Consider the following 25,754-nt stretch of genomic DNA (forward strand, 5'->3'; position numbering starts at 1 on the left):
TATTCAAAGCTGGTGATGAAATCTGGAAAATATTAGAGGAGCGCTTGAATTTTCCTGTGTTCCTTTATTTGTTTCTCTCAGTATTGACTCACTGCAGTTTATTTCCATTGAAATGATTTTTAGTGCACTTTTAAATTTACAGCATTTAGTGGGAGCACACATCACATCCGTGGACATTTCTAGTACAAGCTGTAAAATCTGTCAAGTTAGGGATGCCACAGCCTATCTTGTCCATGTGACATTGTCACTTATCTGACACACGTCCTTGCCAAAATATACAAAATCTGTCCTCTGTAGGACAGCATTTCATTCAGGATACCCTTCAACGCAACAGATTTTATCTTGCCAAGCCCTTTGACTTAAAGACCTGTTGTACCCAAAGAAAGAAATTTTGTACTTGTGCACTGAGTGAAAACAGAAGTGTTACAGTATTGGTCACCTGTCACCATGGGGAACACAAATGTGAGTTCATCTTGATACTAGCATTTCCAGTTGCAGGAATAAAACTGTTAGGAGGTTATGTCTTGACCCTTGAATGTATTGTAATAACTGAAAGCAGAACCTGTGTTACAACACTAGTCATGAAGAGTTTCCATGCATTACCATATGGTCCTTCAAGGACTGTTCCACGTGTTCAGTGTCTCCACATGTCCAGTGTGTCACTGTTGCTTTAATCATCACGTTACACAACCATTATCTGTAATACTGGCATGTTTAGCAAGCCTGATGCTGGAGAAGGAGAATAGCAGCAGTTCACCTCCGTGTATTATTGCTGATGTGAATTGTGTTACTTCTACTTTATTGGAGATGGCAGTAGGTGATTACATGGCTGCAGACTGCTGGGGTCAGTTTACTATGACCGAACTAAATGTGCATCTTCCAGAGTGATATCGATCCCTTCATGACTACACCATTGGTCCTTATCCCCATGTTTGTATAGTGACCCATTAGTTGGATTTGACCCAGACATATTCCAGTCATTCTGAAGCTATATGCTTGATTTGTGATTGAAATGACTAGGAAAAGGAGCCAATGTTCAGGTGGTGAAAAGTAATAAGTTATGAATTTTACTGAAATGGTCATGATGACAATTTAACACTGCAAGAGGCAAGATTTCAAAGGGCATTTTCATTTTGGCTTCCATGTATCATATTCTTGTTTATTATACATTGGAGTATTTTTGTCTTGAATGTGTACAAAGCGGCATAATATTACTGGAAACTATTTTACAGTAAGATAGAACCATGAAGTATCATTTGTTTGACTGAGAACCTTTGTAAGTACAGATCTGTTTGTCCAATGTGAAGAGGCCAGCTGCAATACATGTCAACCCTGTCCCACAAACCAATCTTAGCATTACGTCAGTCATGGCCTCTATACATTAACATGGACAGATGGATGTCTAAGATGGTTTGTGTAATGGTGTGGTTGGGTAGGATGTTGACAGATTTGACTGCTGACTTCGCTCAGTCTGGATGTTCTTCATCTTCGTCCATATTATTTCATCCACTGCTGATTGTTGATGTTTTGTACAAGGCTTTATCCACACTGTATCATGTACGTATTTGACACAAGAATGCTTCAAGTCTGTGTTAAATTTTAGTACTTACAATTCCTGTAAATGTAACTAGACCATGAAACGTTCCATCAACCATTCATCCAGAAATCACTTTGAAGTTTGAATTCCTGTGGGGCTTTTTAAGACTGTGCAAGACGTGAGCAGAATTGTATTTCAAGCGTATTATAAAGTGGGCACTTCTTTTGTATGCTTACAATGACTGGTATAATGATTTCCTTTGGGCTGGCAATGGTTACTGGCATTACTGTGACGAAATGGCTGAAGCTGGGCATTACATCGCAGCTGAGTTACTCCTATCAGTGTGACTGTAGAGATATGTGTATAACCTGTCACTGTGGCTCATACACCTTTGATAATAAGTTGTTAAGTAAACTGGATGTTCCTAGTGTTAGGAGTGTAAGCATGTTTGCCACCAATTCCTGTGTAATACCTTGGAACCTGTCAGTTCCCAAGCACTCCAGAGCCAGGTGACCAGTTGGATCCTGTGGTCAAACTTGGTGATTCAGTTGATTGGGTCCATCATAACCAGTGGCCATAGATGTTGCTCAAAATAACAATCACAGGTTTGTATGGCCCACATTTAAGTACTCACAGGCTCTGATCTACAATATCTTGGGAACTGAATTCAAAATTAAGCAAACTTGGTGTGGAAATTATTCTACCATGCGGAGTTGCCTCCCTCATTCATGCCAGGATCTGCTGTTTGTGATTTGATTATGATCCTGGATATGCCAGCACCATACCAACACTAAAGTTGTAAATGTCTATGACTGGTGTCACTATGGGCTGCTTTCTTCACAAATTACCATGGCATACTGTGAATCCCTGCAGTGGAACTGAAATACTGTGAAAGATCCATGGATCCCAGCTACTTACCTCCAGACTATCTCCCAGGATCCACTTGCGCAAAGTACTCTTAGCTCTAAGGTAATAGTAACTGCCATACTTGAACGTAGGCTTATGATTGTCATAGAGCTAAGATCACATTCTTCAAGTGATCCTGAGCTTTATAAATAGCAACACTTACATAGCATACCATTTTCTGACAAAAATGTTCTGAGCATTGATGGTACAGAAGGATTGTCATATTTAGGAGGGTCCTGAGAATAATTCCCATTTGGATTCTCTTGCCACCTTTATAGTCTTACTCAGAACTTGTGCTTTGATGGCTAGAGTAAACAAATAATTAAATGCATATTTAATGTTATTGGGCATGGACTTTGAGCTCTGATGTTCAGGCAATACTAAGTTTGATATTAACGCTGCTGAACATTTTAGGTCACATTAAATGGCAATATGATTACAAAGGTTGTGTCTGTTAACTGAAAATACCATGCTCTGGTACACACCATGATTGCCACAGCTCTGTGATGTTGTATACATTTAACTGAATGAAAGCACAACAAAACTTCTGATGGTTTAGGACGGGATGACCTAGTTTGCTTTCTTTGTATGTCAAGTTACCTGTTACCCACCTTGTACAGTGACTGGGTCACAATTATATTTGAAAATTATGTTTTACATGTTTTATGTGTGTTGTGTTTTGTTTGTAAGATAGCAAAGTTTATCAATAATTGAAACTTTGTAGAAAGGGTTTTAGCAATTTTACTGTGTGTGGTTTGTGTTGATGAGAAGAGAGACAAGTAATGAAGTTTAGCTTGAAATGTACTTTAACATATATTTGGCTGGAAGTGTTTTTCATTTCAATCTTCATTATGGTCGGAGGTCTCAAGTCTGTGACTTTGGTAGACAATATTTTTATAAAATATTTGGCAGAATGTACTGATCGATGCAATAGATCTGATTTATATGTGAAAGTTAATTTCTAAGAAAGATTCTTCAAGACTGTATCAAATCAAATCAGCTCTTTGTGTAGTAACAACACATGTTCATTGCTGCAGCTGTACATAGTTGCCTCCCTTGTTGAACGTGGTCATGGTGAAGCAATGGTCTTAAGGGACAAAATTAGCTTGCAAAAATCACATTATCAAACCTAATATTCTCTGTTTTTGATACTAGGTTAACAAACATGGTCAGCATCTACATCCAGAGTCACTTTATCTGTCCTCACACATTGCAGGAAAGTGATATACTGGTTGTAGTACTGTGTACAACGTTTAACATCTGTTAATCATTTCTATGAAAGTCTGAAATTATGAGTTCAAATTACATGTTTATTGTGTAAAGGTTAATTTCATCTGTTAGGTAGACACTGTCAGGTTAATGTGAAACATTATGTATAGACTATTCCTTCTTATGCTGCCATATTTTCTCACCAGTCAATTTATAAATGTTCTCCAGGATGATACTGATTGCATATCGATCAATTTGTTCATCAATCGAATTAAATGAAACTTTATGACATATTTTCAAATGAGAACTTTGTATCTAAAATTTATACTTTATCTTCCATGCCTGTTAAGTTTTGTGTTAAACAAACCCAGTGAAATAAATTTATACAAAATACATTGATCACATACCTCATATATTTTGAAATGTAAAATGCTGATGGTATTGCTCCAGTTGTTTAAAACATTTGAATTCCAGTTTTAGGTTTTCATACCACTATACACTGTAACTATTGTGTCTTCATTGTTTATAACGTTGCGAATACTGAGTAGTTTTCTCATGTTCACTTGAATGTGTTGAGCATTATTTTAGTTGTGGAGTGCAAACATTATTGTTTTCTTTTAGCTACCCAATACCTAATTTATTTTGTATTTACATGTAATAACTTGCTTCATACACACATATGTAATTACTACATATATCATATCACATCAACTGCAAGGCAGCAATTAGCAGGGCTCAGCCAATTTATTTGCCAACTCTGTACAAAACCAGGCTTTTAAATGCCATTTCATTTGACGCCTAGCTGGATAAATATGCGCTTTGATATTTATTCCTGTTCTGTGAGATGAATGATATGTAAATAGAACTGCCATCAAGTGTACATATTTGAGGATTGGAGCCGCCATGATCATCATTGTGTCAAGTGTTCACTATCATTTACATCATTTATACTTAATGTCATCAAAAGTAGAAAATAAACAATATGAATAAAATAGATTGAAAATATTCCCTTCTCTGTTTTGTATTGATTGTATCAACCAATGTAATGAGAGCTTACAGTTGTCATAGCAGCTTTATGTGTCAGGACTCAGGACTGGACCAGTGAGCTGCAGCCTTGAAGATGACCTTGACAAATAGCAATGCTTTAACCTATGGCTAATCTGCCACAGACCATGTGGTAATGCTGTGTGATACATTGACTGTATGGGGTTTTTTAATGTTGCTGATAGACATTATTTCGCAGAGGCTGCATGGGTTCAGGGTATAAAACGTGGACACAAGATAGGGCTGTTTTGAACAATATTATGAAGATGAGCAGTTCCATGAAATGTTCAGTTTTGTATTACATGCATCCATGCCGCATTGTATTAACTTTATGTGACAAAATCGTCTCAAATATGTATTGTAACAGAGTTAGTACAGTGCCGTTCGTACCAGATATTTAAAAACAATTAGGTGTTTGTCATTGCTGGTGTATGATGCACTATTAATTACACGTTGATACTTCCATTAAATCCCAACTAATATACTGCAAATTGTATTCCCAGTGTGACAGCTGTGGTGACTGTGTGATATCTGGCTGGGGTGCTATCTTCCTATCACCTGGACTAAGACTCAAACATTCAACAGACAGACAAGTTTATTCAGTAATGTCAGAATTTGGAATGCCAGAACACTGATCGCGGATCAGAACCATGATTTCGCCCCGATTTTGTTGCTGTGTTCGTCAACACCAAAGTGGTGACCTGTGAAGATTTGTCTTGTGATGACATCTGTTAGGATCCGGGTTAGAATTGGTCTTCATCAACCCATGCACGTAAGAGGCGACTAACGGGATCGGGTGGTCAGTCTCGCTGACTTTGTTGACACATGTCATCGTATCCCAGTTGCGTAGATCGATGCTCATGGTGTTAATCACTGGATTATCTGGTCCAGACTCGATTTTTTACAGACCGCCGCAATTGCTGAGTGTTAAACAACAAACCACACAACCAACCAAAGTGATAAGGGACCGTTCAAACGCTTAAACCACTAGGCTAGCCCACCGCCCTCATATAACAAGAATACTGTGAAAGGGGAGGCTAAAACAAATCACTCTCACTCACTCACTTACAAGATTATGCTCTGTCCAACCCGATAGCTCGCTATATCGGTTAATGCAAACTTGTCATTACTCGCATTTGCTGCATTTAAATGGCTGTGGTCATGTTTTGCTTAAATATTGTATATATGTCCGTAGTATTCGTGGCTGAATATCACCTGACAGACAAACGATTTGTTTGCGACGTTCATCGCCGTCGATGTACATGGCCGTGCAATCAGTCTAGTCACAGAGTAGGTAGTAACACGGGGTACAAGGGCGACTACACTGAACGTTTTCGCGCCAGCATAGTGTAGATGAGTAGAGTTACTTCCCTTTGTTTTCCTGCGGTACACAATCGGGCGTTTTTCAGCTAGTCGCATATGGAGAGATACAGTTGCCGAAAAATCTTTTTTCACAAAACGTAATAAAACGTTCTTAATGCAGTAGATGTTGTTTGGTATGAGAATTACTTTTCAAGTGTAAAATTGAGGTATTACGACATATTTTGAAGTAGAAATATTTGGGAAGCCGAATAGGGGTTAACATGTTACGTGGCATAAAATATGGCTACTACCATCGGGTGTACACTGTGTTGCAATTAATCAAAGTTGAAATTCTCCATTTTGAATATAGATTTATACTGTTTTTCATATAGAATTTGGGATAGCCAAAATAAGACTTTCCTGTTTATGAAATTGACAATCAAATGATGACGCGAGGTTTAATGTTAGTTCTTTACTAGTTTTATCAAAGTTGGAACATTTCCAATGTCACAGTTTGGCAATAATTATCCCTCGGGTGAAAGATTTTGGTGTTAGTCTTTTGTTATATTTTGGGTATACCAAAACAAGAATTTTACACCGATAACATTCTAAAGGTCGTTGCTGACAACGGTTTAATGTTAATCTATTTCCACCTCAATTGATCAAGATGACATCTTTCCACATTATATTTTGATTGTACATGTATTTGGAAAATAAACAGATTGTTACATTTGAACCTTCATTGTTACAATTGCCCCATCCACCTGTTATAGGGGTCAATTGTAACACGTGCAGTCATTGCATTTGATACGTAATAACTTTGTAACGACATGATAGTGAACCACAAATGACACTGAGGTTTAAAGCCAAGATGCCAATGTAGTAATTAGTACCGATTAACTTTGTGATAGGTCGACTAGTATCTAATTACATTAAGTTAAGTAAAAAGTGTTACAATTTCGACGATCTCCCCGTGCTTTACTGATTTAGAGTCTATCATTAGTCAGTAACATTGTTGATATGGCGTATAAAATCTAGCACTCTCAATAATACACGTTCTTTCGTTAGCAAGCCCCCCGTTATTAGGAATTGTCGTTAGATCACATTCTTCATGTTAAAAAATCTCCCAGATGTGAACTATCTCAATATCTGAAAAAAATCTCCCAGATATGAACTATTCCAATATCTGTTTCACACACAATTTGCACTCGTGCACTATATGTGTAAATCGGTCGCTGGTATTGAGGTCAGTCGTGGTATATACGTAGAAGGCACTCCCAAGACACGTGAGTATATATACATCCTTCAGTGTCTTTGAGATATTCGTTGTAGCAGCATCGAGCACTATTTCACATCGTGTTTTGGTGCATATGTTGGATGTTCCGCTGTGTACGCTCGGGCGTATGTAGACATTCCCCATCAGCAGTTGCGGAGTTGACGATCATACTGTCATACCCAGTCGACAACGTGCTTCAAAATGTTGTGCGACTAATAACTGTGATGTTTACAATCCTGTGGTCATTTAGTGTTGTCATTGCGACACCTGCATGCAGGTTGACACCACGCATAATGTAAAATATGTGTAGCTACCCTGTACTTGCGTTGATATGCATTTGATATATAGGTCAAACACCTGTATATATATATCAGTGGCACACTCGAAGTGCCAAGTTCAACCTGAAGGTGATCAACTTATTTGTTGTGTAACTAATTGTTTGATGGGCATTCTAGAAGTTGGTGAGTCAAAAATGAAACACAACTTTATGGATGACAACTTCTTGTTATTGCTTTAAGCAACGTTTCGATGTAGATGTTTACATCGTTATGAAACTAAATAACGAGTCCGTAACGTTGCTTAATGCAATAACAAGAAGTTGTCATCCATGAAGCTGTATGCCATGATTCATTCTTTATTGTGCAATAGCGACGTTTCGGTACAGATACTTATACCGTTTTCAAGCATGAAGTGGTGATGAGTACAGTGAAGCCTCGTTAATCCGGACGGTTGCGTTTCTCAGTAAATTCGTCAGGATTCCGAATAGTCCGGACTACTGAATCAAGACCCAAGTTGTTTCCCTAAGAATTACAAAAACGACACGAATCTGGATAAAACAAATAAGCATTTAATGTAAAGCTTAATTCATCACATCAATAATTTTACCGAGTGACATCCGCATGTTGATCCGACGTGTCTGATCACGTCCTTCCTCAGCACAGGTGAGGTAATGTCTAACAAGCGATCTATTGTAGTATGCCTTGAATGTCCGAATTATTCCTGCATCCATCGGTTGAATATGAGACGTGGTATTTACATCTTTCTTTTCCAGTCGGTTGAGGGTGTTGATGGTGCGGATTGCCACGTCACCATGTAGACGGCGAGTGAACTGTTAGAAATTGTGAACAATGGGAATGACAAGTGTTTATGGATGATCAACTTCTTATTGCTGTATACTAATTCACCACTTCATGCCTAAAAACGGTATAAGTATCTACACCGAAACGTCGCTATTGCACAATAAAGAAGCTGATCATCCATACAGACTTGTCATTCCTATGTGTACACCTATCGTTATGTATATAGAAGAACAGCGTCAGTGTGACTGAGCACATGACATGTCACGCACGCAGAGCATGAACATGCGTGTGTTCTGTTTCTACTGTAAAATACCGATTTCACGAGATCGTTTCAAACATTTGGGGTTTTTCAAATCTAGAATGGTTTTAGTTGAATATCGATTCTTCACATTGCAGTCTGGTAGTAAAATCTCAATATGAATAACTAATAACTAAATTTGCGCGATTGGTAAATATTAATTCCACACTCTATTACTTACATCATATGATATCAGCTGAAATCACACATTCGATTTTGTATAACCCAAAACAAAGAAATATAAAACCATTACTAGTATATCGATTTGGCATATCTTTGGCAAAGTGATGGCAAGTTTTTCACTAATTTTAATACATTATTTCAGTGTAGATATTTCTAAATATTAACGAATTATTTTCAATTGTCATATTTTAAAAACTAAATGATAAACAAACTTAATCATGTAATTGTATAAAAAAGCATGTTTAACATCACAAATTCAAATAATTAGGGGAATTGTTCCTCACACGTATACCATATACACAGTGTCCATTAAAAACAATAATAAATTTCATTATAGATAAGTTACATTTTCATCATGATTCCATAAACATACTGCACACAGAATACAGGTCTTGGTCGTTGAAAAGTTGGTATGCTCCAAGGGAGGTAACCGCGGTGTGCTGAACACATCGCTGCGCGAGTCGCGCTCAAAATAAGGCTGTCGAGATGGTATTTGACAAAATCGTAAACATGTTCCCCTTTCAACAATCACAAGGCATCACATGTCCAAATTATGTAACTTTTGAAGACGATTTTTGAACACATTCTCAAATATTCGTGATGCATATATCTTCGTGACACAGACCTGGCCCACTTACCCGGTCACGTGGTACGTGCAACGAAAGGACGCCATTTTCCAGCAGAAACTGTGAATATGAGAAAGAAAAAGGTAAAGTATGATCCAGCTTTGGTTATCTACTGCATGAAGCAATGCCCATACTGTATTTTGTTATCAACCTTACCCATCGCCCTACTTGCAGCAGCATTCTAAATACTATCTCTCCTAGAGCATACATCCGTTACGTTTTGTTAATATTGATTGGAGTGGGTAGAGTTATGTCAAGACAGTAATCATAACAGTATATCGTTTCCTTTTGAACCATGATCTTTAAACGCCAAGCTCTTAATTGTAAGCACTCTCAAGTAGCGTTACCAAGAACTTGAAAACATTCGAGGACCAATTAAATTAGAAAATCAAAAGTGCCAGTAAAATTGATTTGCTATTTGAATAGTCTCTGTATTGAAACATGCCTATTTCTCTTTTCAAAATATATGTTACATTTCTTAGCCTGATAGGGGCGGGGGTAGCCTTGTGGTTAAAGTGTTCGCTCGTCACGCCGAAGACTCGGGTTCGATTCCCCACATGGGTACAATGTAGAATAGAATAGAATAATACTTTAATGCCTTTCAGGAATTTGTGTTACATCAGCAGAGTTACTGACACATCAGAGAGATACCAATATATTTACATAAATTCATTGATTTAGGTATCTTCACATTTGTTTAAGAGAGATATGGTACTTGGAATAAAGGATGTACGGGCTCTCTTAGTTTTCACAATTGGAACTTTGTAGCGGCGGCCTGAAGGGAGGAGGTTGTATTCCGAATTTAAGTAGTGAGTACGGTCAGATATAATTTTGACAGCTTGATTCACGATTTGCCGCTCATATATTGATGATAAACATTCAAATCTGACTCCAGCGATTTTTCTTGCAGTGTTAACAATTTTGTGTATTTTAGATTTGAGATGAACTGAGAGAGACCCGTACCAACAATGGAAGGAAAATGTTAAAATAGTCTCAAATGAAGCCCATTTCTGGTGTCCCCCGCCGTGCTATTGCTTGAATATTGCTAAAAGCGGCGTATAACCATACTCACTCAGTCTTATTATAATTAGCTTGATAAAATACAAACGTTGTATATTCCACGTTTTGTATATGCATATCCTAAACAAATCTGATTTACTACCACTACATTTCTGTCTGCTCACCCACAAACTATGCATCTTCTTTCACGCTTGTTTATGACACAAGTGACGCTTGGAAGTGGGATCGCACCCAAAACTTGGGTTTCGTCGGCAGTAAATCTTAAAGAATCTTTAAAGTTAAGGAGAGTGAGTGAGTGAGTTAAGATTTACGCCGCACTCAGCAATATTCCAGTTATATGGCGGCGGTCTGTAAATAATCGAGCCTGGACCAGACAATCCAGTGATCAACAGCATGAGCATCGATCTGCGCAATTGGGAACCGATGATATGTGCCAACGAGCCTGACCACCCGATCCCGTTAGTCGCCTAAAACGAATAGGTGGCACCTCTGGTCACTGTCAAGGTCATTAATGGAGTAAACAAGGTGTGTATCCTTCGAAGTTTTACATTCTAATTTCCCATCATGTTTGAATACGGAAAGTATACATATGCTGAAAGCATAACGCATTAAATATGGACGTTTTGGGCTATAGTAGTTAGTTTCTAAGTAGTGTCACGTACCTTAGTTCTGCGTCACAGACAGCTTGAACGTTTAGGGCATGGAAACCCTTTCTGCACACGTAAACAGCTTCTTCGTCATCGCTGGGTCGCATGATAGGGATAAGAGTTCCATCGATACACCCAAGCACCTTTGGAAATCTAGCAATGTTATAGAAGGATTCCTTGGTGGCTCGTTGGTCGGATGCTGCCTTTGGGAATGATATTTGTTTCATAGTTGACAATAGCATCGTTTGTGCGGGTAAATACCCGTGACACAGTGGACTGGGATACCCCATGCAAGTCCGCTAACTCAGAGAAAAACGATCCCTTACCATAATATCTGAGGGCAATTAAAACCTGTGTTTCCGGCGACAATGCATGAGAACGCTCGGTTTGGAAAGCAAGATGTGGTGATAGTGGGTTTACAAGCTCAAAAATGGCATGACGTGGTAGACGATATCGCCGGACTATGCTGTCATCATCCAGCGTATCGAGAACCCGAGTTCGGTCCCGAAATACCCTTGGTCGTGATGGTTTTGACTCGTTTTCAACTACGCCGAGGAGAAAATATGCAGCCATCTTAATTCTCAAGTTACGACAGAAATGTTTGATTTACGATAGGCGCTGGCCGTTCTTAAATTTTCTCTTAACTTTACGAGATGTTTTCACTAAGATAGCTTTGTGGATCGCTTAAGATTTCTGTCTTAAAGTTACGATAGGTTTACGATGTTCTTAGCGCTACGAACGCTTTGTGGATCGGGCCCCTGACCCGTTAGTCGCCCCTTATGACAAGCATGGGTTACTGAAGGTTCATTCTAACCCGGACCTTCACGGGTAACGAAAGAAGCGAGTAATACCGAGGTGATGGGAGTCTTCCACGTCTACTGCCCTGCTGCAGCCGGCAAGCACGGGTATGGTGCTGGCAAACAGTGAAACATAATCAGGGGCGCTTGGGACGAACCGGGATTCGAACCTACAATTGTAGAATTCTGGCGTAATCTACGGACTTAACTCTGCATACACGACTGGGCTACCCGCCGTTTAATGTCATTGAAGCGCATTTAACTGTCCAAACCATGCGCTGTCTCTTTTACTAGCTCAGATAAGTGAATGAGTATGGTTTTTCGCCGCTTTTAGAACTATACGACACTTCCTCAGATAATAAGATGCAACGAGATTATAGAATCCCTTTAACACAAAACATTCATAAGAATTATGTCTAAAATGTCATCCATTCGCAATTCCAATATTCACGAAAATACAGATCATTTTCTTGCGTTCTTGACAATTTTTTCAGTTATGAATATTTCACTGAAAATTAACATATTTTAGCTGATGACCCGCCGTCTTATACACTGCTGCCTTATGTTTCTGTGAAAATGTTTTTGATCGAAAATTGAAAGAACTGTTGTTCAATCCGATATATAACTCACTCATTCCTTCCACGGTTTGTGAATGTTTCAGTAAAATTTATTCGTGCAATGAAGAATGGGTTAAGACATACATTTGCAACCACATGACCTCTACCATAGTTAAATGTTGTAAATTTGAAACAGAAGAAAAGGAAAATGTATTGGTTTTCAAATATAAAATGTATGTCATACCACCATTATTATTCGAATATATTTTTCATTTTAAAAGTTTAAATTCAAGTTCTATTTTTAAAAACAGAACCACGTAGAAGAATTATTTCAGAGCCAACTAAGAGTCAGTACATTTCATTTGTGTTATAGATATTTTCAATTAGAACTCACAAAAATGATGAAGTCAGCTGAGAGTTGATCGTATAGTTTCTTGTCCCCTCTGTTTCTATTCTTGTTATACCTCTGGAACCAGAGGTACAGATAAGCTGCGTATCTGCGTAAATTACGCAAATATTTATATGAAAACTCAATTCCTTTTAAGTCTATTACGTACTGGTACGCTTGAAGTTTTGTAAATACTCAATAAGTTTGATCTTACATGCGTACACACATAAATGTCACATTTTAGCTTGCGTACCGGTGGTTAGATAAAATAACTGAGGTATATTGAGAGGTTCTATTTCAACTTGGCAACTAGCAGTCTTTCTTATCGTTTCTCATATTACAGATCAAATATGAATAATAAACACGTATACCAACATTTAAACTTTATTATATTTTCACAATTAATGGAAAATGACAAAATACCAAATTGAGTTGGAAGGAGGTGGGTACAATATATTTGGTTACTCAAGGGAAACTTAGGATACCCAATTAAGATGAACACAAGCGAGTACATAACTCAATGACTCAAAAAGTTATCTGTAGCTCTGTCTGGAACCACAATAGCGTGATTGCAAATATGTATTTTATGTACTTTTATATGTTAAGAAAGTCACATATATGTATATTTTTTGTTAATCACAGAAGCCCACCAGATCCAAGTCCAAGGGGTATCTACAATACTCCAACTTGTCACTACGAGAAGCATACAACGCCGTAGTCGGGAAGAAGATGTCCATGTACCAGGCGTCGAAACAGTTCCACGTGCCCTACATGACCCTGCACGACCGGGTGAAGGGCAAGATAGCCATGGACACGCCCATGGGACGCCGAGCCATGCTGACGGTTGACCAAGAGGAGAAGCTCGTGGAATACTTCAAACATCTCTTTAACATCGGGTATGGCTACAGCAAAAACGAATTCCTGCAGATTGTCACAGACCATGCAGTGCATTGTGGGAGCAGGAAGAAGAAAGGGAAAGTGAAGGTCGGAAAGATTTGGTACTATAGCTTCTTGAAGCGTCACCCGGATGTAATATCTGTAAGGCCTCATCAGCGGCCGTCATGTGCTTCAAAAAGTGCAATAAGTAAATATTACGATGAACTGGAACATTTCCTGAAGAAACATGGTCTTGTGAACAAGCAGCATGCCACTTTCTGCATGGACAAAGTTGCCATAGCTTGTGAGGAAATTCGTGACAAGCAAAAGGGAGAAAACTCTGAGGAGGAGTCGGAATCTGCTACTTCTATGGTGAACTCGATGGTTGTTGTTATAGCGGCAGGCAACGCTGCAGGGGATCAGTTACCTCCCTTTTTTGTATTCCCTGGGGAGACGAAGCTTCCTAAGGTAACAGACACGACACCGGGGACGTCAGGGTGCGTCTCATCAGTCAACTGGGTTGATGGTGACGTTTTAAAGAAATACCTGTTCGAACACTTTTTGCCTTTGGCTCGGAACAGCAGTACTGATGATTCTCTGGTGTTGCTGTACGATGGCCACAAGTTCCCCTTGTTCCCAGGACTAATTGACTGGGCCCAGGATAAGAAGCTATATCTGTTCCCGCTGCCACCTCACTGCAGCTGTGTCCAGAAAAACCCGTTGTCCATTTTGTCTGATTTCGATGACATTTACACACAGGAACTTCAGTCTTACCTTAGAAGAGACAGAGTCCAAGACATTGACATCTCAAAGAACACTACCTGTCAAATTTCATGCCAGACTTATTTGAAAATTGTATTACCGGAAGAGTTAAAAACACTTTTCCTCAAAGCTGGCGTCATCCCACTCGACCCTCTATCCATGCCCTGGCCCGTCCATAAACCTCTGAAGCTGGATAGGACAAACGTGAAATCCCGAGTTCTGACAGACCAGTCCAGTGATGATTCTGACTCCAGTGAAGACGAAGATGATTCCACACCTGACATTAAATCTAAACCAAAGAGGAAGATTCTGGCAAGAAACAGATCAAAGAAACGCCAAAGTGATGAAAATTACAGCAACACAGACACAAAGCCCAAGAGGGTGAAGACGACCCAGATGTATGCCTCAGACTCGTCCGCGGGCTGTGTTGAGAAGGAGGAGGAGCAGGCCCAGGATGGAAGAGGAAGCTCAGGCTCAGACTATGCGTATGATAGTGAGGCCAGCAGTGGGGCAGGGCTGCTGGTGTTTGACGAGGATGACCAGAAGTGTTGTGTGTGTGGCAAGCTGGAGCCTCCCGGGCTTGCAGGGGAGGTCAGTATCGTGATCGTGGAGTGGGTCCAGTGTGATACCTGCTCACACTGGACGCATCTCCGGTTCTGCACCAAGGTCGGGGTAGTGGACAGTGAAGAGGAGTTTAAATGTCCACATTGTGCTCCGCCAAGGAGGGGAGTTGTGTAGCCGAGGAAGGCAAATATCTGTGCTTCACTCACCAATGACTGATAGGGACTGCAACATTTTCGTTCCGGTAGAGCTGTTTTTAAATTAAAAAAAGGGAAAGAAGTTTCTTTCTGTTACCAATGCGAAAGTTTGTTTTGCCTGAAAAGGGGTTGCATCGTCTTTCATTTTCATGAGGTCAAAGCTCTTCCAGTGTGGATCTGTTGGAATTGTTTACGAATGGGGAACATTTCCCATGGACTTAATGTGCTCTTTCCTGGGATAATTCTTCTTTTGTTCTTAATTATTGGTTCACGAAGCAAACGTACGAATTAGTACAAACCCTTGCATACACATTGAGAAGATATGTGCTGAATTCTTGAAATTTATACATCTGTCTGTGTTATTGCAACTGCATCAGTACTACCAAGCTATACACCTCTGCGGGAAGATCCGATCACACCTCCACGTATGTTGTGGCTTTGGGTTAACTTTCTAAGGGACCGTTCATAATTTATGGCTAGGGGTGGTGGTGATGATTTTTATGGAGAAGCATGTTCAATGTGAATGAACCCGCTAAAATTTATGTACAAAATAAGTGACTCCCCCTTGCATGTCATGTACAAAATCAATTACCACCCCTCCCCTTCCCATAATTTCTAAGCATAATTTTAAACATATTTTGATGTACAAAATTGCTGACCCCCTAGTTCGTGTGTACAAAATTGCTTAACCCCCGCTCCCCAGAACAAAATGGATGGCCCCTTAAAAATCATCATCACCCCCCTAACCATAAATTATGAACGGTCCCTAATACGCATGCATGTATGGAGCATTAAAACAACTTCCAAAAGTAGATAACATAAAGTTTATAATGTTGTGGAAATTTCATTCGCCCTGTCGTTTAAATTGCCTATGAGGTTCACATTAGGATGAAGGTGCACGTCAAGATGAAGATACACACTGAGATAAAGGTACACATTAGGAGGATTGTACACATTGTGGACTCCTGTTTGTGAGATCTTGCAATAAACCACTGAACAGCAACATACGTCTTGCTCATATGTAACGGACAGTTGATACATTGCCTAGTATTGAAACTAGTTCCTGCCAGTCTAAGTAAACTTAATACTGAGTCTAAGTTTATTTAGACCGGAGTTCCTCTGTGACAAATAAAAATCATTTCCGTTTCCGGAGATTGTGTCTAATGGCCCGGATGTACATGTATCCCAATACTAGTCGCAGTATTACAGCTGTGTAATGATATTCTGTAATTAATCGAGCCAGCACCAGACAATCCAGTGATCGATACAATGAGCAACATCCGGATGACCCGCAACCATCCTGACACCCGGTGTCTTTGGTTGCCCACCCCTTTACGATAGCTGTGGTAATTCCACATGGATTAGGGTCAGGTCCAGCGAATTGGTCGGTAACGTTTTTGGTCGCTGAAGGTTTCAATCAGTTACATGCAGCAGAGATACAGCTTGACCACTGCTGACTGCAATATACAGCCCTTGGCGTGTACCGTGCACGTTCATCATCTCCGGATAAGTCCGATATGGTCACTCGCCTTTGAGAAGTTGCAAAGCCATGCATATATACTGAGTCAAAAAAGAAACTTCACATTCTTTCTTCAGGGCACTATAAAAGAACATGAGATGGTAAGATGGTTAAATTGTTATTATTTCATTGCTGAGATCTGTGTGATGTACTCGATACACTGCCAGTGCCATAATCAGTTCCTTTAGGCTACACCGCCGTTCCAAAACATGGGTATACAGAATGTCAAGTCACAAGAATAAAAATGCGAAATTTCCCAGTTCACTGTCGTGTATGGCCGCCCCGCGCATTCACCACTGCCAAACACCGTCTCCTCATCGACTGCTTGATGCTTGTGAACACGTGGTTGGGGATTCTGCGCCATTGCTCTTGCAAGGCAGCGCCAAGTTCCTGCAAATTCTGAGGTTGGTTCCTAAGACCACGAAGCCTTCTCCCAAGTGCATCCCAAACGTGCTCTATTGGATTAAAGTCAGGGGACCTCGATGGCCAGTCCATGACATTGATTCCAGCGTTTTGAAGGACATTTCGTGTCAACATCGCGGTATGCGGCCGAGCATTATCATGCTGGAACTGTAGACCTGGGCCATGAGCCGCCATGAAAGGAACGAGTTCAGGGGTGAGCACCTGGTCGCGGTAAGCAGCAGCTGTGAGGTTTCCACGGATGACCAGAAGTCGGGAACGGTTGTTCCCACACCATGCAATGCAACTTCCGCCCCCGAATCTGTCGACTTCCTGTACACAACATTGGGCATACCGTTCACGACGTCGTCTCCAGACTCTATGCCTGCCGTCCGCGAATCTGAGGGTAAACCTGGATTCATCGCTAAAGACGACTCGATTCCTGTCTCTCTGGGTCCATCGTTGGGCCCACAGCAGAGGTTGACGTTGATGAAACGGCGTCAATATTGGCCCACGATATGGACGTCGAGAATGGAGATTGGCAGCCCGCAGCCGATTACGAATGGTCTGTGAGGTCAGTCGACCTCTAAACATCTCAGCCCTGGTTCGTGTAGAACAGAAATCTGTCACGTAGGTGACGTAAGACGATTTGACGGTCTTCTGCTCGTGACGTCACACGTGGACGACCCGACCTTGGGCGATCAGAAGTAGTGCCAGTTTGTTGTAGACGACCTCGCAAGTCATACACAGTACGACGGCTGCATCCCATTGCTCTTGCGACGTCAATAACTGATCTTCCCGCTTGCAGCATGCCAACGGCACGTTCACGTTGCACATTTGACAATCGTGGCACTTTAAGTACCGTTGGAACTGTGGTTTAAAAGTGTTTTTTCAATTCTTGAGGCCAATGCAAACACGTGCATATGAAGAAAACTTCGATGCGAAGATCACGTGATCGACTGCACGTGCAAAACCTGATTTGGCACTAACGTCATTTGCACGACGAATGGATGGGTTTGAGTGGGTTTTGCTAACGATTTTCTTGAGTCGAAAGATAGGGATCCCATTTCGGATACATAGATGTATCATCAGAGAAAAATTATTCATTATTTTTCAAATTACATTTTGTGAAGGTTTTATTTTGACTCAGTATAGTAACATATTTTGTATATTTATAGTAGAAATCATGTTTCATTTCACACATTAAATATCCAATACAATACTAAAATTTACCTCAGAAAACAATCCAAAGCTATACCCAAAGAATATCAAAAGAGAAATTCCCTTTTTAAAACAATCAATCAGATGTGTTTTTCTTCTGATGAACGAATGTGTAGTGTCCAGTATTCAGGCTAGCGAAGTGCCCAGGCTGGCTATAGAGACAAAACGGCTTGAGTGGGGAAGAGTTTAGACTTTTGTGTTAAGCAGTGCACATGTTGTGAGCATGTAGTGAGTATGCTTACCTTAGCTGAGCAATATGATAAAATAAAATAAGATGAGCAAAACTGAAATGAGTGAGTGAATCAGTATGGTTTTACGCCGCTTTTTGCAATATCACGGAATATCACCGCGGATGACACCAGAAATGAGCTTCACGTCTGTAGAGTGAAATTTCAGTTATGTATGTACATGGATTCTACTTAATATACAACATACTATACATACATGTATATACATGATCTGGTACTAGCAAAACATCTGATGTTCTGCCGAGGGAGGAATCGTCCCATCCTTCCCACACAAACACCCCCCACTGTCGGAACCTAAGATGTTAAGTTTAGTAAATCTTCTTATTTTGTTTTTGTAGATTTATATTATTCAACATGGCCAAAGTGGGTGTTGCAGTGTTCGGCCTTGGCAAAATGGGTATGTATTTTCAATGCCTCACTGATAACTTTGAAGTACGTTCCCGTATATCAAACACAACAACTTACGGAGCTCGTGCATTTTGTTTTATAAATGTATTGCTGCAACATGAACAGATTACTGATACGATTAAACCTAACCACGTGACCTGTTGAGCAAGCCGCAAACAATTTCTTTATCGAAAGACCCCATGGATCGTCGTGTACAAATATTGGTCAAAGGAGTTTCTGCCCCAGACCTGGGCCCCGTTCTTCAAAGCGATCGTAGCTCTACGACAGTCGTAACACCCATACTTTAACATAGACTTACGACTGTCGTAGAGCTACGATCGGTTTGAGGAACGGGGCACTGATTGTATACAGGTTGCCGTCATATCCGGAATCCATTGCTGAGTCGGGCGTTAAATCAAATGAGAGTTTGGAGACATTTGTTAATAGCGGTTGTCCAAAGCGGCTTGATTTGCACAACAGAGTTATGTACCCTGGCATGCCGGATCCTGCGACATTGGGTTCGTAGCCTATTGGGTTCTGTTGGATTATGACGCTTGGTTTGTCAGTACCGCGTGGTAAACGTTATACGTCTGTATCTGGTCTTTTCCCCCACGTTGATACAGCTGAAACTGAAATAATTCTTAACATGGTGTTTACCCGACTGAGTAACGTACGTGGTAGTTACGTTAAGGGCAATGTTCATTTGAAGGTATGGTCCATCTCAAGAACGTGATGCAGTCCCCACGTGCAACGCTAAAATGGATCGTCAGAAACGATGTAAAGGAAGCACAGAGATTCGTAGACGCCTTTTCACTTCCATCGAGAGTTACTTCCCCTGATTGCCTCGACCCTGTGTTGGAAGACCCGAGGTAAAATCTTGATGTTTGTTAAAGGTCACATGCAACCAAAAAATCAAACTTAATTAAAACACAATTATCACTTATTCATGACATATAATATACATTGCTGGTTACGCAAAAATATATAAACAAAATTATAAGCGTACAATCGCAAATCGAAAGTGCAAAATTGTGTACTTCGGTTTACTTCCCAAGAAACGAAGCAGCCGGGATACCGAACCCAGTCAGAGCGGGTGGGTGTGCACTCAAGTGTAACGGCTGGTTCATTTGCAGATGCCTTCACGGCTAATTGTGTGTATATAGAGAGAGAGATGTTGGGTTTTGTAAATACATGCTCATTTTTTGTGTAGAACATTTTGCAATCAACAGACATCATAACATGTCATGTGTTCAAGTATCACACCTGCCTGTCTGTGTAATTACATAATGTGACAGAGACCGAACTCGGGCCATAAATCAATGCGTTTTGTTTATGGTGTATAGCCTGATTGGTGTTAAGTTCAAATTGCATGTGGTCAGTGATAGCAGCTGTGTATTGAATATTGTCATTAGCAGACAGGCAGGCAGACACACAGGTGTCAATAAAACGAGTTTTGTCTGTGACAACGACATATCTATATCACAGTTAGAAATTGTGTCAACTCTAAATAATGACATTGCTTTTAAGTATCGAACTGAGAAAGTGTCTCGGTAAGAAGAACGTGTGGTGAAATAGACAAATGAAATTATATAAACAGTTAATTTACTGTCATAACATATAAAAAGCTCGCGCCTGTGAGATATCAACAAAACATTAGAAAAATAGCTCACACCAAAGCTTTCACCGAGTATTCACCGGATAACCCGCTTCCAAGCTGCGTGAACCTATTTACTTGCGCACGTGCTATGAGCGCAGCCCAGCTGTTGAAACCCGTTTTCCCAAGAAAAGTCTGGGGAAAATTAGTGAAACGTTTGAACTCCGATTTCAAACGTTTTTTTTCATCGCGTTATTTTTCAACTTTATAAGTTGAATTTGCATTTTTGACGATTTGCTTCGGTATGTCCATACCGAAAGGTATCAGTATCTGCAAAGTTGTGTTTTACGTTGCATGTGACCTTTAAGTTGTTGTATCCTCTTTGGCCCTTTGAACGAGTGTAAACCCATGGAGAGCCGGGTTGGAATAGGCCCCAAACAACTTATGCTCAAGACTCTAAACAGAATGTCACTCTCAAGTGCGGCTGGCCCATACTTGAATTTTGGGGCGGTTGGGTAGCCAAGTGGTTAAAGCGTTCGCTCGTCACCTCGAAGACCGGGTTCAATTACCCAAACGGGTAAACTGAGTGAAGCCCATTTCAGGTATCCCCCACCGTGATTTTGCTGGAAAATTACTAAAAGTGGCGTAAAACCAAATTTATTCACGGTCACAAAGTAAATATAAATTATATTTAAAAAGTACTCAGTGGGCCCAGGGTGATCAAAATTGAATCGAGAAATTATGCACTGCATTACCGAGGATGAAGTGTGTGAAGGTTTGACGATGCAGATGAGTGGGAAGGGAGTTGGGGTTTTCAAATGCTTCTTGTGTGCCACAGCGATCTGTTTGAGGAACCGTTGAACTCCCTCACTCTCATTCCAGTGTAGGAGCGGTCATTATCGCGTCCCCATCTACTGAGCATGCGCAGCAGATTCAGGCTTGTCTAACAGCCAGTGAGTGAACCGTTCAATGTCAATAAAATTAGATATTTTACTCCCAACATATCATGAAACCTGAGCGCATTTTCATCACTCAAAAATTTTAATTCTCAATGACGCATATATATTCTTCAGATGGTGCTATAGGCGCTATGTCGCCCAAAACACTTTATGATCGAGAGTAATATAATGGCGACTGTATTTCCGGCAGTCGGAACACCCCAGGGTTTTCTCGTTTCCGAGTTACAGAAATCAGACATGCTGGTTCGAATGTTTGGCTCAGTCGCACCGAGAATTCAGAAAGTGAAATTAAAGTGAAATATTTTAATGACATTGGTGACGTGTTGAGGACAAAATAACTGTATATTGACCAATAGAGATCTCCAGTACCCCATGTCTGTCGTCTGGGCGGTTGGGTAGTCTAGTGGTTGACGTTGACTCATCACGCCGAAGACCCGGGTTCGATTCCCCACATAGGTACAATGTGGAAAACTCATTTCTGGTATCCCCTTCCGTGATATTGCTGGAATATTGCTAAAAGCGGTGTAAAACCATACTCACTCACGCCTGTCCTACGCCTGTCATGGGTAGCAAGCTACATACTGACACAGATCCGCATATACTCGTAAACAGGTAGCAGTGGTAGAGCTTGAAAATTGCTGACTGCGGCGTTACACAACATTCAGTCTCCTGCCCGACACACGTCATACTTATTATCTCTAGAATATATATTCTGTTCCTCAGCCACGATACCCGTGAAGATCCGGGTTAGAATGTGATGAATTACTATCGCTATATTGTAACTCCCATTTCCACTCACGACATCGAGATAAGATGCGCACATCTGTGTTAACCTAGTGGTTTGCTTGTCACGCCAAGACCCGGGTTCGATTCCCCACATGGGTACAATGCGTGAAGCTCATTTCTAGTGTCCCCTGCCGTGATATTGTTGAAATATTGCTAAAAGCGGCGTAAAACTAAACTGACTCACTCACTCACTCATAATGATAAATGTGAAAAACATGCATTAAGTCGACATTTGCTGCCATACCTAACGGAAACACCGTGATATAGATCACTTAATCACCCAATTCACTCACTCGCTTACTCATAAGCCGACCTCTGCTTGTTTTTGTTCTGTTTGGTTTCGACGTGAAGATAAGGCGGTGCTTTGTGAGAAGCCGGTGACGCCTGACGTAGAGTCTACAGAGACTTACTACGATTTGGCCGAGAAGAATAACGTCCCACTCTTTTGTGCCTTCCAAAGGTAAGTGATACAAACGTCTTCTTTCAGTTGCTATATACCGCTGAAGAATTACCGATATGAAGTTAAAATTTAACTGCATTACTCTTTTAAATATAATTATTTGCTTGATATTTTTTTAAATAACACACGAGCAAAATGTTTTCTCGAAGTGATCCATCCTAAGTTATGTCTCCTGTGGGTGATAAAGACGTGACAAATAAACAGTGAGGGTAACTGGATGCCTTCAGTTTCATTTCCAAAATTCGATTGAACTGGATTGTATGTTTTCCTATTCTATTTCACAATTATAGAAATTGAAAACACGCCTCAACAATGTACCAAAGCGAAAATATTGAGACATTGATGAAATATATATATATATTCCAGCATCATTCAAAGTGGTCACCCATATTCATGGCCCGACTCTGTAGTGTAGTGGGTACAGCGTCTGCCCGGGGAGTGGAAGGTCGTGGTTCGAGCCCCGGCCGCGTCGTGCCAAAAGACGTTTAAACATGGGATTTGTGGTTGCCCTGCCTGACACACGACACAAAGGGGAGTCATTATACTGTGTTGGCAGTCGGTATTACTGTAGGGTATACTTGTAAAAACTGCAGCATGGGAACTCAGTGGACAACACTGGCATTTGTCCGGACTAATGTGCACAGTACCCCTCTCCTTGTTCATTCACGTGTATTGTTGGTGCATATTGTTCATGATTTGTTAATATCACGTTTTTAAAATGATCATGAAAAAGTTATACAGTTCATATCGGTTGTGCAGGAGATACGACCCGAGCTTCCGACAAATGCATGACCACATCCGGTCAGAAACATTCGGCCAACTCCGCCTACTGAAGGGTTCAAGCCACGATGTCAGTGCTCCCTCTCCTGACTACATCCGGACGTCAGGTAATCCGCCATTTGTCAACTAACGGCAACTTTCGTTTCCGGTTTTATTCTGTATGCGTATTTTTTCGAGTATTTTTTTTTTGGTACATTTTACATAGATTCTAGTTCATGCATTTCACTATATGGCTGAAAAAATGTGATGCAATGCAACGTTAAATCTTAACTCGTTCACTTTTCTAGGAGGAATTTTCTTCGACTCCACAATCCACGACCTTGACCTTTCTTTATGGATGGTAGGCTCAAAGCCAAGAAGTGTCTACGCATGTGGAAATGCATTTGACCCAGAAGTCGGAAAGCTTGGTGACCTTGACCTGGTGAACGTCACCATCAAGTATGAAAATGGCGTAGTGTCCATGATTGACAACGGCCGCGTTTCGAGTGCGGGCTACGATCAGAGATTGGAGGTGACTTTTATTTTTGACCTTGGGGTTTGAAAATTCTCTTTCTGACACATATTTTAATGAACATGTGGTCATTTCTTGCCTCAGCTTAGAGTCACGTGATGTTACAGGCGAAATTTGACAACGGGAACTTGACAGTGACAAACACCAGCGTCAACCAGCTCCACTCCGCGACATCAGCGCCACCTCTTTCACCAGGGTTTGTTGGACGTTATGATGAAGCGTACCATCTAGAGCTCAAACATTTTTTGGATGTCTTGGAAGGTAATGTGCTATAATGAACAGGCAGCTAGCTTTTATAAATAGTGTTTTCATAGCAAACTGACATGAAGTGACCGCTCGATATCTCACAGCATGACCTTTGTTTTTGGAGAAAAAAACCCGTCGCCACTCCACTTATTTTCAATCTGGAATCCTTATTTATGAAAATACTTGTTTGGAGGTAATGTTTATCGAAAATATGATAAACGATGTACAACGCATGTCTATACAATCTGCCTTTGTAAGTCAAAGGGTTGGGGGGGTTTTCAGCACATTTTTTAAAGCTAAAACACCATCCCTCACACCTCGACCTTGTGGATCGTTAAGCGTGATTCAGACAGATGATGTGTATGTTCCAGGTAAAACAGATCTGGAAGTGACCAAACACGACACATTGTCAGCCATGAAACTTGCCCAAGCGTGCGGGGAATCGCTGGAGAAAGGAGCGCCTGTTCTGCTCCAATGACCTTGACCTCAACTGATTGAGATGACCTTGACCTCAGCTATTTGAGATTGCGGGTATAATCGGAAGAAATCTCACTAAGCGAAACTGATATTAGTTTACTGTCCTTTTCATACAAATTATACAAAAATCCTGATTTTTTTAGTGGAGTCTACTGTTTTTGAATTTTTGAAAATACAGACGTTTGACTTAAATGTGGAAAAATCCCCTTTCATGAATGATCCATACCCAGAAATATTATTTTCAGTTTTGTTAGTTAGTTTTGTGACGTGCACGGCATTGTCGACAAATAGAAATATTGCCCACTGTTCCCAAGCACTAGAGTGTCTCGGATTCTTGAATAGAACGTATTGCTGTTAATAACTTTGTTTATATAATTTGTAATTACTCTTGAATTATGATGTAGGAGTGATGCGTTTCTTTGAACACCGTTTTTCACTGTAGTCCATGTTGATCACTTGATTAGAAAAATACCCAGAAATATCCTTGATAATGTTTATACATATTTCTCTGTCACTTTCTTATAGTAGACATATATTTATACTATACGTTTCAAAAAGTATTTTGAGTCTGTTTTATCATATTGAATACATACAATAATCACTTGCATCCAGTCGTTATGTGAAACACGTACATGTATTTGCAAAATGTGCTCTCCATTGATATAAAGAAAACCCTTGCTCTTTTGGATAAACCTATACGTCAGCAAATCTGTTGCATTTTAATATATGTATTAATCAATTCCCAAAGATTCAGGTCGACAATGTTGTCTCAACAGATAGTTGTACAGAGGAATTTGTTTCCACTGTTTCGTTGTTGTTTGTATTGATCAATAAACGACTTGTGAGGTTTTGACATGGCCCCTTTCATTTCCACCACGTGTTGCCTCTTATTGAACCCAGTC

At 40.4% G+C, this 25,754-nt stretch overlaps 2 protein-coding genes across 4 annotated transcripts; both read left to right on the forward strand.

The window, feature by feature from the left end:
• Window positions 1-7,226: 7,226 nt before the first annotated feature.
• LOC124266773 (uncharacterized oxidoreductase YrbE-like) lies at window positions 7,227-25,725 on the forward strand. Of its 3 annotated transcripts, none has more exons than XM_046701567.1 (9): window positions 7,227-7,284; window positions 18,991-19,049; window positions 19,749-19,908; window positions 21,516-21,586; window positions 22,730-22,838; window positions 23,598-23,725; window positions 23,906-24,129; window positions 24,237-24,390; window positions 24,747-25,725. In XM_046701567.1, exons 2-9 carry the CDS (start codon window positions 19,007-19,009, stop codon window positions 24,851-24,853), a joined length of 996 nt encoding a protein of 331 aa, XP_046557523.1. In that variant the 5' UTR covers window positions 7,227-7,284; window positions 18,991-19,006; the 3' UTR covers window positions 24,854-25,725. The 3 variants fall into 3 exon arrangements, with proteins under 3 accessions (XP_046557523.1, XP_046557524.1, XP_046557522.1); XM_046701568.1 differs by lacking the exon at window positions 7,227-7,284 and adding an exon at window positions 8,326-8,639; XM_046701566.1 differs by lacking the exon at window positions 7,227-7,284 and adding an exon at window positions 8,665-9,543.
• LOC124266772 lies at window positions 10,887-15,808 on the forward strand. The gene is made up of 2 exons (XM_046701565.1): window positions 10,887-11,005; window positions 13,512-15,808. The coding sequence occupies exon 2, from the start codon at window positions 13,599-13,601 to the stop codon at window positions 15,243-15,245; it is 1,647 nt and encodes a 548-aa protein (XP_046557521.1). The 5' UTR covers window positions 10,887-11,005; window positions 13,512-13,598; the 3' UTR covers window positions 15,246-15,808.
• Window positions 25,726-25,754: the final 29 nt, after the last annotated feature.

The sequence above is a fragment of the Haliotis rubra genome, unplaced genomic scaffold, assembly GCF_003918875.1.
Source record: "Haliotis rubra isolate DU_JTF1 unplaced genomic scaffold, ASM391887v1 Scf128, whole genome shotgun sequence".
NCBI classification, from domain to species: Eukaryota; Metazoa; Mollusca; class Gastropoda; order Lepetellida; family Haliotidae; genus Haliotis; species Haliotis rubra.

Excerpts from the sequence above, each read along its gene's own strand:
- LOC124266773 (XM_046701567.1), top strand. The coding sequence starts at position 19,007 with ATGGCCAAAGTGGGTGTTGCAGTGTTCGGCCTTGGCAAAATGG. Across the intron at positions 23,726-23,905 it reads TGACTACATCCGGACGTCAG|GAGGAATTTTCTTCGACTCC; the intron begins GTAATCCGCCAT and ends TCACTTTTCTAG. Across the intron at positions 24,391-24,746 it reads TTTTTTGGATGTCTTGGAAG|GTAAAACAGATCTGGAAGTG; the intron begins GTAATGTGCTAT and ends TGTATGTTCCAG.
- LOC124266772 (XM_046701565.1), top strand. The coding sequence starts at position 13,599 with ATGTCCATGTACCAGGCGTCGAAACAGTTCCACGTGCCCTACATGACC.